The sequence below is a fragment of the Gymnoscopelus braueri genome (genome assembly GCF_963280865.1).
Source record: "Gymnoscopelus braueri genome assembly, chromosome: 7".
Lineage (NCBI taxonomy): Eukaryota > Metazoa > Chordata > Actinopteri > Myctophiformes > Myctophidae > Gymnoscopelus > Gymnoscopelus braueri.
Window position 1 is genome coordinate 52,097,698 of NC_137608.1, and position 13,340 is coordinate 52,111,037.

Genomic DNA, 13,340 nt, shown 5'->3' on the forward strand with positions numbered 1-13,340 from the left:
ATTTAGGACATTTGAAAATAGCCGATCTACAAGCTCACAATGCGTCGCGATGCGACGTTTTTTCTTTGAGAACTTGTGAAATGGGACATACTGCATAATGAGTACCATTACAGTCATTACATACTATAAAACTGATAATCAGCTGATTGTTTGACCAGATCCGAAGCCGCTATGAGAATTATCCAAGAAGTACGTAAAACCGATATGTATGAGTGAAATTTAAGAAAACATGAGGCCCAATTTGTTTCTTATTCATTTATTGATATTATGACATTCCATTCAAACCAAGCAAATTAAAGCCAAAATAACATCTGAACTTCAAACCATTCATGATCAGGGGTGCAGATCCCAGGGGGGAAGGAGGGGACATGTCTGACATGTTCCTCCAATAAAGTATCTTTAAATAAATGATATCATTTAAAATCTATATTTAATAGAAGCTGATTCCACTTTTGAAATCATTCTCCCATACAGTAAACACAATACTTTGTGAAGGTTTTGTTTTTTCTACCCGTGTGTCCTGATCATCAACAACAGCCAAATAAATGAATCTACAAGCTTCATCATCATCATCATCACTTGTCCACAGAGCTGTTAACTAGTTTAATGAGTGAAGTTCAGCCAATATGAACGGATAGAAACACAACAGTGGAGCTGAAAAACGGAAAGATAAATAATACTGACCAAGGAATATCTAAACTGTCTGAAATAGACACATATTTTGTTCTTTATTTTTGTAAAGTTTGCACAACCTTTCTGTTATTAACTCTCATCGTGTCACTGTCACAACACAGAGCGCTCATTCTCCTTATTAACATAATTAAAATTAATAATTAAAACCTCATGGGAATTCAAATACATTTATTGGACTATTTATTTTTAGTTATGCTGCAGGACCACATTGGAAACAAGTGTTTCATTACGCTTTAATGTGTTATCCTAGGTTTAAGTTGTTTTGTGATTTTGCTCGTATATCTTTTACCAAAATCAAATCGAATCTCAAATGATGAATTAATGTGAAAGTATCAATGTTTGTAAGTCCTGCAGTTAAACATGGAGCCATGTTAATGTGTTTGTTGTTAAATCACGTGATGTCAACCTATAATGGATTATTTACATCATAACATCATAACATTATAGTTTGTTTCATGCATTGAACATGGATTTGGTGTTTAGTTTTTTATACCAAATGTCAGACAAACTGTAATCATTGTGACCATTATTAGTTAGTTTAGAATCCTAGCATTAGCTCTATGTTGGTGATATTATTGATCATGAGAAGATTCCTTGTTTGTGGTTCCCTCCTAAATTGTAATGAGATCTGCTCCCCTGCTCGTGATTAGTGATTACATATAAATCATTACATATAAATCATTACTTAATATAAATGATTGCATGTCATCAGTGTTTCCCATTAATTTCATAGACTGTGGCGGACCACCATTGTCTAATTTGGGTGGACCCGGGTATACCCATCACCTCAGACCACCCTAGAGGGTTCAGGTCCACCCATCACCTCAGACCACCCTAGAGGGTCCAGGTCCACCCATCACCTCAGACTACCCTAGAGGGTCCAGGTCCACCCATCACCTCAGACCACCCTAGAGGGTCCAGGTCCACCCATCATCTCAGACCACCCTAGAGGGTCTAGGTCCACCCATCACCTCAGACCACCCTAGAGGGTCTAGGTCCACCCATGTCATAATGATCTTAACACATTCATTATCACACACTATAAATGATTACAGAATAAATGACTTATGGTCAATTATAGAATAATAAAACCTTTTTCACAAACATGGCTGACTGACTTCCATTCAGATGGATATTAATATTAATGTTATGAAGAACTCTGATTGTGTGTGTGATCATTTATTTAATGTTTCAATATAGTTTAGAACTGAAATATTATGTTTGTGTTTTCTGACGACAGAAACTATACAAAGTCATTTGATGAACCACCCACACTAATTGGGACTCCCATTTCCTTTGGTGTGTCGCCCAGGTGGCGCCTAAACCCTGACCTTTAACCTCACAAACACTATGCCTAAACCCAAACTTAACCCTAACCCCTTTAACCTCACAAAGAAATATGCCTAAACCTAACCCTAACCCCAACCTTTAACTTCACAAACAATATGCCTAAACTAGCTGTAGTATACAACCCTCGTAGACGTATTTATGATTCTGACGTCTTCAATCTACGAGAGTTGTAGGGTTCACGCCCCATGGAGACCTGGACTTTCAGCACTATGCCCCGTAGACACTCCAAACATGTACAAATGTGAAAATAAAGGTGCTTACCCCCAAGCCCCCAATGTTAACTGGCTCTACGGGGTAGTAGTTTAATGTAATAATCCATATCTTTCAATAAAGAAGTGTTTTAATGCCGTCTGTGGCCGATTCTGTCGGAAGTTCCCAATGGGCGGTAGTGACGGGTAGTGACGGGGCGCATCCGGTGGAACCCGGAATTACACTAAATGTAAACAGGAAGTAAACGAGGGTGAAAAAATGGCGTTCGGCCACAGACGGCATTAAAACACTTCTTTATTGAAAGATATGGATTATTACATTACACTACTACCCCGTAGAGCCAGTTAACATTTGGGGCTTGGGGGTAAGCACCTTTATTTTCACATTTGTACATGTTTGGGGTGTCTACGGGGCATAGTGCTGAAAGTCCAGGTCTCCATGGGGCGTGAACCCTACAACTCTCGTAGATTGAAGACGTCAGAATCATAAATACGTCTACGAGGGTTGTATACTACAGCTATGCCTAAACCTAACCTTAACCCTAACCATAACCTCAGAGAAACTATGCCTATAAACCTAACTTTAACCTTAACACTAACCTTTAAATTCACAAAAACTATGCCTAAACCTAACCTTAACCCTAAAAGGTTGATGATGTCATCATTGTGCTGCTGTTACGACTATTTAAAAGCTGATTGGACACACATGTATTTCTTCCTCTCACACCCAGGTGTTCTGTGAAAAGACAATAGACCAATAAGAATCAGAATATATTAACTGTGTGAACATGTTAACACTTTAGAATAACCTTCCCTTATAATAGTAAATTAATCATTCATAAATTATTAATTTAAATTAAAAAAAGATGTGTTATTCATAACAGTTGGTTAATGATTTACAACTATGCTATAAATAGTTAATAGATCATGAACAAGTTATTAGTAAACTACTTAAAAACCTAACCTCCCAGCACCCTCCCTGCAACTACAGTAACCATCAAAGTAGAAACAACTCAGTCCATTCAAACAACATTTGACCAATACTTTGTCAATAGTGTATCTTAGTAGGAAGGGCAGCTCAGTTGGTAGAACACTCTCCTTTGGACCACAAGGTTCTGTCTTTGATCCTGCTAGTGATGGAATGATCAGTGTTTTCAATGAACTGAATCATTGGGTACAGTTCACTGACATGTTGTGTTCAATGTATTGAATCATTGGGTACAGTTCACTGAAATATTGTGTTCAATGTACTGAATCATTGGGTACAGTTCACTGAAATGTTTTGTTCAAATGATTAAGCAGAAGACACATGATAATGTGAATTCACACGACCGGGATGGTTTACCAGGCTAGTTGTTTCACTTCTTACACAAGCATGTTGTTTTGTGTATGTTTTCTCGTTTTATACACTTTTATACATTAAAACTGTATATATGTATATATTAAAAAGTTTAGTAAAAAGAAAGAGGAAGTGAACCTGGGTGTGTGGAGTCTAAAGATTCTCATCATTGGTTGTCGGCACCAGAATACGACCTGAAGAAGAGAGAGAGACCGTTAAAACAGACACACAGATACATCCTATGTACTGTATTGTGTGTATTTCTCGATAAAATGCATAAATGTACACACAACACAATAACACAACAACATTAGGGTTCAGTCATCAGGGTCACATGTTGCATCAGAACTAATGTGAACATTTGACTCTTATTTAAGACTAAATGTGACAACATAGAAGACACTTTGACCTCTAACAAGGTCGTCTAAACTGGTCTAAACTGGTTAAGGTTCTAAACCAATATAAACCAATTTAGGTTGTGGCTTTACATGTTTGTTTGTTTGCATTTCTGTGAGGGTTCCACATGTCATGTGATCCTCTGTTGATATGACCTAATTTCTTTCACTGTTAGTAGATTTATTAATTTAACATGTTTATCAAACATGTTAATTAAACATGCTAATCACCTCGTTTCTTCCACTGGAAGTAGATGAATCCAGACAGGAACAAGACCAGACCCAGAACCAGACCTGATGCTCCCATGGCCACCTTGTTCTTCACTGACTCTGGCGTGGAGTCATCTGACAATACAAATATGATATTATATTCATTATATTATTACAGTAGATTAGAATACCTTCTCCTTGACTGACTCTGACATGGAATCATCTGTGTCATTTTAGTTTTGAGCTATAACCATTATTTTATGATCTTTGAACATTCAACCCAACCCTTGATGTGACTCTAGTCACAGAGACTTACCCCCCCAACCCAACCCTTGATGCTGAGTGCCAAGCAGGGAGGCATTGGGTCCCACTTTGATAGTCTTTAGAATGACCCGGCCAGGGATTGAACTCCAACCTCTCAATCTTAGGGCAGACACTCTAACCACTAGACCATTACCATGACCATTGCCATAAAACAGAGTGTAGTATAACACATTACAGTAGATTACAGTATAGTACAGTAAATTACAGTAGATTACAGTAGAATGCAGTATAATACAGTAGATTACAGTAGATTACAGTAGAGTAGAGTAGAGTAGAGTAGAGTAGAGTACAGTAGAATGCAGTAGATTACAGTAGAATAGAGTAGATTACAGTAACTGACCCCAGTCCATCTTGATAGGCGCGGTCAGGCTGGGATGTTCCACCATGCATGTGATCTTCTCTCCTGATCTGTAAGACACACACACACACACACACACACACACACACACACACACACACACACACACATTTTTCTGCTGATGATCCTCTTCAAAAAGCACAGCATGTTTTCTATCTGAGGAGGATGATCAGTATCTATACGCACAGTGTGTGGGGCACCACGGTGCAGAGGGGGGGGGCACCACGGTGCAGAGGGGGGGGCACCACGGTGCAGAGGGGGGGGCACCACGGTGCAGAGGGGGGGGAACCACGGTGCAGAGGGGGGGGGCACCACGGTGCAGAGGGGGGGGCACCACGGTGCAGAGGGGGGGGGACTACGGTGCAGAGGGGGGGCCCACGCACCAGGGTGCAGAGGGGGCACCAAAATGAGTCACGCCGCTCATTAATTAGCACTATTAGGACAGATTGCGAAAGTAGACGATCTACACGTTGAAACGCGCCGCGATTCGACATTGATCCGTTATCTTTGTTGTTATTTAGTTTTTTGGAGAAAAAAAAAGTTTGACTATTTTTGTGTAGGAGCGTGAATGCCCCGCTGGGCTCTCCTCCACTCTAGTGTTTATTGTGTATTCCACTATTCCCTCCCCATTGCAGAAAAAATAGGAAGGCAAGAGGCAGAATAAACTTAGTATGTGTGTGTATGTGTGTGTGTGTGTGTGTGTGTGTGTGTGTGTGTGTGTGTGTGTGAGACTTAATATTAGCCTACCAATTAATGGGCCATTTTCAGCAAGTGAGTAACACTTGTTTTATTTTTAAAGAATAAATGTATAGGTGTCTATTAGGTGTGTATTTCTACGTATAGGTGTCTGTTAGGTGTGTACCTGGGTGTGTACTCCAGGTAGGAGTGGTACTGGTAGTACCAGTCTCCATCAGACAGCTCATCGGTAGAGGAGAGGCCAGAGGTCAAAGGTTCTTTCCCTATCCACCAGGTCACCAGGATCACTTTAGGATAGAAGTCGTAGCTGCTGCACCTCAGCATGTGAGTGTGTTCACCACGACGAGGGGGAGTCTCTGACTTCAGTCTCACTTTGGGCTCCACTGGATAAATAAGTAAAATGTATAATAAAAATAAATATTATTATTATTATCATTATTATTATTATTATTATATAACCGTCATAGAAAAATGTCATTATCATGATCATAATGATGATAATGAATGATTATAATGATCCAGAAAGCTGCACGCACTTGGTCTTCAACCAGCCAAAATGTTTTTGATATTATACTGTTTAAACTGATGATAGATTCTTGGTTTACCTATGATCCTAGATTACTATTTCTATATATTTGATGTATTAACTTGTGTTTTCCTTGCTTACTGTGAATCTCTCTGGATTAAGAGCGTCTGATAAATGCCTGCATTGTAAATTGTAACTGTAAATGTCAGTGTTTGGCCACCAGATGGCACCAGAGAACAACGTTTCATAGAGTACTGTAGATTCTACAATAGTCTACCGTTTTCTACAACATAGAATTTTATATAACATAATTTAAACATATTAGATAATTCACAGTTACACAGTGCTTTTCATAAACAACAATAAACCAGCAATATCATTTAATGAACATTGCTCAAATGAATAAGAGTAAAAACAAACAAAACAATACACATACTTCTGTACAATATTGTAATAAAAAACATACAAAACAAACTAGTAAAGACAATCATTAAAATATAAAATCAGGTGGTGAAATGAAGTGTATAGAGATGTGTTTTAGCCTGCATGGTTCTTTTTAAAGTTAATTTAAAAACATTAATCCTGGTGTCTCTGTTTTAGGCAGATCATTATATGTAGGTGAAAACACTCAGAAATAGATCTATATGTTTCATTTTTATTCGGTGTACGATGGTGACACCACATGTTGTGAGCTTGTAGATCTGCTATTTCCACTGTGTGACAGCGTGTTAGGATACACTACAGTATAAATCATGAGGATCTGAAATGTTTCTCAGCAGATTAAGTAATGTTTTATAATCATTATCAGATCAATATTAACACCATTAATCATCTCTGAATGGAATCATGTGATTTCATGTTATAGTTTATGAGGTGATGAGTGTTGAGTGCTGCTCTGAGATCAGCTCACCTCTCTTGTTCAGAACAGAGGAGTAGGCGCTCTCAGCGTTGGGTTTGCAGAATGACTCTCGTTCTGCTCTCCTCACAGCCAGTCTTGTAGGATCTTTATTGATGCGCTCTGCGTTCTTCACACCAAACTCAGTGTATCCAACCCACTGATCTACTCTACTGTCCCACCTGATGAACTCATCACCATCGAAATTCATTGACAGTATGTACTGTATGTCCTTCAGCTCACTGGAGTTAAACACACAGCGGGCAGCCACATAGTACACATATCCATCTGGAAATAGACAATTAAAAATGTCATTATGGTGCGCTGGGGGGGGGGGGGGGGGGGGTGCACTATGCGGTGCGGGTCACATGCACGCAACTTTTTATATGAATTGATTAATTAAACGAACATAAAACAACATTAACAACACACTCTACCAGCCTTCAGTGGTGGAAAAAGTACTCAAAGGTTTTACTTAAGTAAAAGTATCAATACTGCAATGTAGAAATACTGTACTTAAAGTATCAAAAGTAAAAGTACTCATTGTACAAAATGTCCAATTTCAAGTTTTCAAATGAATACAAATCTTTTGAAAATAGCAGATCTAAGCTCACAATGCCTCGCGCTTGTAGATCGGCTATTTTCAAATGGCCGATAGGGCTGAAGTTGTTACTGTATGTTTTGTAATAATAATCAAAATCTACAAAGTAACTAGTAACTACGTTTTCAAATAATTGTAATGGAGTAAAAGTACAATATTTGCCTCTGAGATGTCATGTACTGTAGTGGAGTAGAGGTAAAAGTATTAGAAATTGTAAATACTTGAGTAAAGTACAAATACCTCAAAATTGTACTTAAGTACGGTACTTAATTAATAACATTTTTGTTTTAATAGAGTCGAAGGAATTTTGATGTGTTTTATTTGGATGGTAACTGTTGTATAATCGTATTATCTTGGATTTTGACATGATTCATGTCTTTTAATTGAAAATGAAATGAATAAATTGAAGTGTGTGTGTGTGTGTGTGTGTGTGTGTGTGTGTGTGTGTGTGTGTGTGTGTGTGTGTGTGTGTGTGTGTGTGTGTGTGTGTGTGTGTGTGTGTGTGTGTGTTCAACCGTTTAAGTTAATAACTGTGTTAATAGTATTCATGTACCTTTCACTGGTGGTTTCTTCAAGGCAGTGCGAATGGTGTCTAGCTGGGATTTGCAGAACGCCTGATCACCCAAATCTGCAGCATAACCTCCTGGGAAGGTCATTGGAGCCACAAACGGAGCCACCACGTCCTTCCCTTTGTTGAAGTCTGCGTAGAACATCACTTCACCATCCAGTCCCATCATGACCTCTTTATATGGGTCTTTAACTGTGTCTGAACAGCCAAGGAGTTTAATCTCCTCATGGAACACTGGAAAAAAAAACAAAGATGAAATTAAATTCAACAACAAACTTCTTCACAGTGACAATAACACATAATCATCATGTTAAACAATCATGTTTGGTTCTTATATGAAGTGAAAGGTTGGAAATTAAAAGTAGCTTCCTGTCAAACGTTTTATTCACACTGAAACAGATTCAAATGTTTTAATGTATTTATTATGAAAGTAATTCATACAGATCTTTTTTTTCATGATGTCACAGCAACAGTTCCTAACATATTTTTTAATGTTTATGTATTTGGACCAACATTCAAGATTCAATACTGTACAGGTAAAAGGAGTGTGTGTGTCTGTGTGTGTGTGTGTGTGTGTGTGTGTGTGTGTGTGTGTGTGTGTGTGTGTGTGTGTGTGTGTGTGTGTGTGTGTGTGTGTGTGTGTGTGTGTGTGTGTGTGTGCGTGCGTGCGTGCGTGCGTGCGTGCGTGCGTGTGCGTGCGTGCGCGCGTGTGTGTGTGTGTGTGTGTGTGTGTGTGTGTGTGTGTGTGTGTGTGTGTGTGTATGAGGATGCGTGCATGTGTGTGTGTGTGTGTGTGTGTGTGTGTGTGTGTGTGTGTGTGTGTGTGCGTTTGTGCGTGCAAGCGTGCGTGGAAGTCATTTGTTTGTATTGTGCATTGTTCATATTTGTTTTTATATAATAAAAGTAGATATATATTATATAATAACATAAATATTATGTACTTACTTCCTGGGATCGCTTTGACATGAAGTACAGAGGAGAGGATGAGGAGGGTGGCTGTAATCTTCATCATCACTGATCAAAAATGAACTGAATTTAATAGATGAGAATAAACAGATGAGAATAAACAGATGAGAATAAACAGATTAGAATAAACAGATCAGAATAAACAGATTAGAATAAACAGATCAGAATAAACAGATGTTTACTGAAAGAGAAGTTCTGGAGTCTGAAAGAGAATGAAGGAGGACTCGTTCTTTAGTTCAGAAGAATCAGCCAATCAGATTAAAGATATGATGTTACATCATCTGTTTCCAGAAAGACGACAGTCTGGATTATTGCACATAATCATGTATGGTATATAGCTAATGCTTATGCACCTTATGTCTCCTCATGTACATACTGTACCTTATGCACCTTATGTCTAACCTCATGTACTGCACCTTATGCACCTTAGGTCTCCTCATGTACATACTGTACCTTATGCACCTTATGTCTCCTCATGTACATGCTTTACCTTATGCTATTTATGTACATACAGTATGTAAATATCTTTGTTTAATTCATCTTTTATTCTCTCCTTGCCCCCCCCCCGTCTTCTTTTCTTTCTCTTTCTGAAAATAACTAAAACGATGGAGCTGCACAAAAAAATAATGTCACCCACTTCTTTACACCTTTAACCTGTGATGTGACAATAAAGATGATTCTGATTCTGTTGAAGAGAAACACAAGAAAGAAAGTAAAATGTTGTAATTAATTAAAAGCTTTCAGATGAGACATGATGGGAGGCTAAAGGTTAAAGTTCATCACTTCAGATTGAAGTGATTACAGATTATTTAAAATATGAATAAAATAAATAATGTTTCCCATGTAGTTGCTGTTGGAGGGCAACGGGTGGGGGGTTCCAATCCACACCAAACTTTACACAAACACTGTTCAGGTCTGGTAAGAGAATAGTCTCACCAAATAAACTGAATGTCACACATATGGTTCTACAGCAGTGTTACACAGTGTTTAACACTTCATATGGACAGAACTCAGAGACCGTTGGATTGGAAGGCTGTGCAGTAAAAGTCTATTTAGTCTATTCATTTACTTTTAATCATTTATAAGCTAAGGTGTTCTACATTCTCACACAAAGGAGTGACATTTGACCTAATAACTCAACCACATCTTCTTGTTCAAAGGTCAAAGGTGACATCTTGGAGCATCAGAGTGGTTAAAGGTAGCCTGGGATCAAATACCATTTTCAGGTTTCTGGTCCGGTCTGGAGTGGAAATAACTTTACGTCATCAGGCGGCCGGAACCCACGACCGGAACCTCCAGCGCCGTGCGCCTCCAAAATGATTCCCCTAGTTTAAAACTTGTTTAGTTTGGTATAATTGTTTTGTTTCTTTTTGGTATAATAATGGTTTGGTATGTTCATCTTTTATTCTAACTCGTAGCGCGACTAGCAAGACTAAACGAACTGATTCACATTATGTGGGGAACAAAAACAATGTGACACCAACAAGAACCAACCACTGGAACACGATTGTTTTTTATCCTTTTTTCTAAACCGGATCACAGGGCTCAGTTTTAGAATGAATACCAGGCTTTCCTCCAACCTGCTCATCAGAAGCAGTTAGGGGTTCAGTGCCTTGCTCAAGGACACTTCAACATGAAGCCAGGAGGAGTCAGGAATCAAACAGGGAACCTCTGTAAACTGAACTCACAGACGCTCCTCTAATCCAAGCCTCATTACATCTCACTGATGAAACCATCACGTCACGTGATCAAAGTGTTACTTCAGAGGTGTGTGTGTGTGTGTGTGTGTGTGTGTGTGTGTGTGTGTGTGTGTGTGTGTGTGTGTGTGTGTGTGTGTGTGTGTGTGTGTGTGTGTGTGTGTGTGTGTTCAGCGTTGCTGGTAAAATGCTGTTCATGTTCATTAAACATCAATCCAAGCCTCATTACATCTCACTGCTGAAACCATCAAATGTCTTTAAAAACACACTGGTCATGTGATCATATAGTGTCACATGAGAGGTGTGTGTGTGTGTGTGTGTGTGTGTGTGTGTGTGTGTGTGTGTGTGTGTGTGTGTGTGTGTGTGTGTGTGTGTGTGTGTGTGTGTGTGTGTGTGTGTGTGTGTGTGAAGCTTCTGACTGGAAACTCAAACTTGAATTTCACTTCCTGATTCAACCAGCAGCCAATCAGAATTATTATTTGATTAAACATCACCAGTTACTAGAGAGACATGTTGATGTCAACAACCTGACAGACTGTACATAATTATATATTTATTTATTGTTTGTTTTATTTGACTCTTGTTGGTAATGTCAACGTGTTGCTCATGTCAATATGGACACTTTAAATCTGAAGTAATTTAAAAGTTGAAACAGACAGACAGACAGGCAGACAGACTGACAGACATTTTAACAATTTATTTATGTCCACACTCCATACAAGTGAAACTCCCAGGGTAGCGTAGTCTGGTATTCTGTTTCCGGGCCTAAGTGCCCTGGCTACATTTGCTTATGTCTGTTTATATTGTATTGTTTTTGTCTTTACAGCACTTTGGTTGACATGGTCATGTTAAATGTGCTATAAATACAGTTTCAGTTGAGTTGAGTTGTTACATAATTATGAAGTAAAACAGTCATCAGCATTATTGAGCTTTTTGTCTTGCAGTGGAAACACATAAATGTGAATTAGTTTTGTTGAAATCAGCAAATGGTGTGTGTGTATGTGTGTGTGTGTGTGTGTGTGCGTGTGCGTGTGCGTGTGCGTGTGTGTGTGTGTGTGTGTGTGTGTGTGTGTGTGATTCTAGCTTCCCACTGGAAACTCCCCAAACGTTAATTTCACTTCCTGATTCACTCAGAGAGAGAGAGAGAGAGAGAGAGAGAGAGAGAGAGAGAGAGAGAGAGATTGTTGTCACATGATATAGAAGCTTCTATCACTTAAAGGACAAGACCACTTTGGTAGAGGTTTGGGTTGTGTATTTACCTTGCCATGATGTCCAACTCCAAAGGTGGACAAGAAATAAAAAATAATTGCTCCATTGATTAGAAATCGATAATTCAAAACATGCTCCTCATTGACTTACATTGTACGGTGAAACATCTCTCAAAGTCACTCTTTTAGCACGTAAACGAACACAAACAACGCTGATTCAGACAATATGGAACATCATCAAACCCAGTACTGTTTTTTTTTTTTTATAAAAATGTCAACTTCCTGTTGATTTTACTATTTTTATTAGGAAGAAACCCGGACTGGGTCTGCAGATCCGGATCTTCAAATAGTAAAATGCATTCAAATTTAAATGTTTATCTTTTCCGGCATTTCTGCTTCATTTCAATAGGTCAGTGTAGAGACAGTCAAGGTGGGGGAGAAAGTAGGGGAGTGACAAAGAGCAATGGTCGAGCTGGTCTGGGAATCGAACGGGAATCGCTGCCGTGGCATTAGAGCCTAACTTGCTAATAAATGGTTATTTCAAATTGTACAATATAAGGTATTTCCATGCACCTCATATACTGGATTCAGCATTCAGCATCATTCCATAAGATGAATTGCATAAGATTTTACAGTCCAATTGGACCTTATAGTTAATTACTCACAAAAGGTGTGTATACCACATCGTCTCTGTCGGGTGGAAACCATAACTGTTAATTTTCAGGATTCAAATTTAAAAACATCAAAAGTAGCAGATCTAAAAGCTCAAAAGGTGTCGCTTCGCGCCACGTTTCGAGCTTGTAGATCTGCTACTTTTGATGCTTTTGTGTGACGCTGCATGATCAAGTAGGGCGTTCAGTTTGCTTGTTTAATGTTTGGACTGTCTGTAATTGGATGTAAATGTTTTAGTTTGTACATGGATACATATAATGTCTTGGTTTGTTCACCAGAGAGTAATATGCTTATGTAATCATTCATAGAATCTTAGTGGAGTTATGTGAAGAAATCTTAATAATTTTTGTTGTTTTGTTTTAACTATGTAATGGTGGAATACCATTGTATTATGTTCTGATCTGATCTGGTCAATATAAATTACCATTGACCAGATCTGTAGGGGGCGCAGTGGAGTAAATACAATAATTTCCATCTGGCGGACACATTTTATTTTCTGCCCAAAAAGTGTATTATATAGAGAAGGTGGGGTGCTGAGAGGCCTCCCACCCTGGAGAATAGACTTTCAACAACACAAAACAACCTTTGTTTCGGTGAGTAGCAAAGTATTTTAGTTTAATTTTACTAAAGTTG

At 38.6% G+C, this 13,340-nt stretch overlaps 1 protein-coding gene across 1 annotated transcript; it reads right to left on the reverse strand.

Annotated features, from left to right (window-relative positions):
- Positions 1 to 337: 337 nt before the first annotated feature.
- On the reverse strand, positions 338 to 9,282 carry LOC308087931 (H-2 class II histocompatibility antigen, E-S beta chain-like). Its single transcript, XM_080432190.1, has 8 exons — positions 9,110 to 9,282; positions 8,150 to 8,398; positions 7,011 to 7,283; positions 5,741 to 5,957; positions 4,861 to 4,928; positions 4,218 to 4,331; positions 3,730 to 3,785; positions 338 to 2,988 (listed from the first exon to the last, which is right to left on the reverse strand). Exons 1-7 carry the CDS (start codon positions 9,174 to 9,176, stop codon positions 3,745 to 3,747), a joined length of 1,029 nt encoding a protein of 342 aa, XP_080288316.1. The 5' UTR covers positions 9,177 to 9,282; the 3' UTR covers positions 338 to 2,988; positions 3,730 to 3,744.
- Between the last annotated feature and the right edge of the window lie 4,058 nt (positions 9,283 to 13,340).

Coding starts and splice junctions, on each gene's coding strand:
- LOC308087931 (XM_080432190.1), bottom strand. CDS start 9,176: ATGATGAAGATTACAGCCACCCTCCTCATCCTCTCCTCTGTACTTCAT. Junction 8,399..9,109: donor TGTCAAAGCGATCCCAGGAA/GTAAGTACATAA, acceptor TTTTTTTTCCAG/TGTTCCATGAGGAGATTAAA. Junction 5,958..7,010: donor CTCTGTTCTGAACAAGAGAG/GTGAGCTGATCT, acceptor TTATTTATCCAG/TGGAGCCCAAAGTGAGACTG.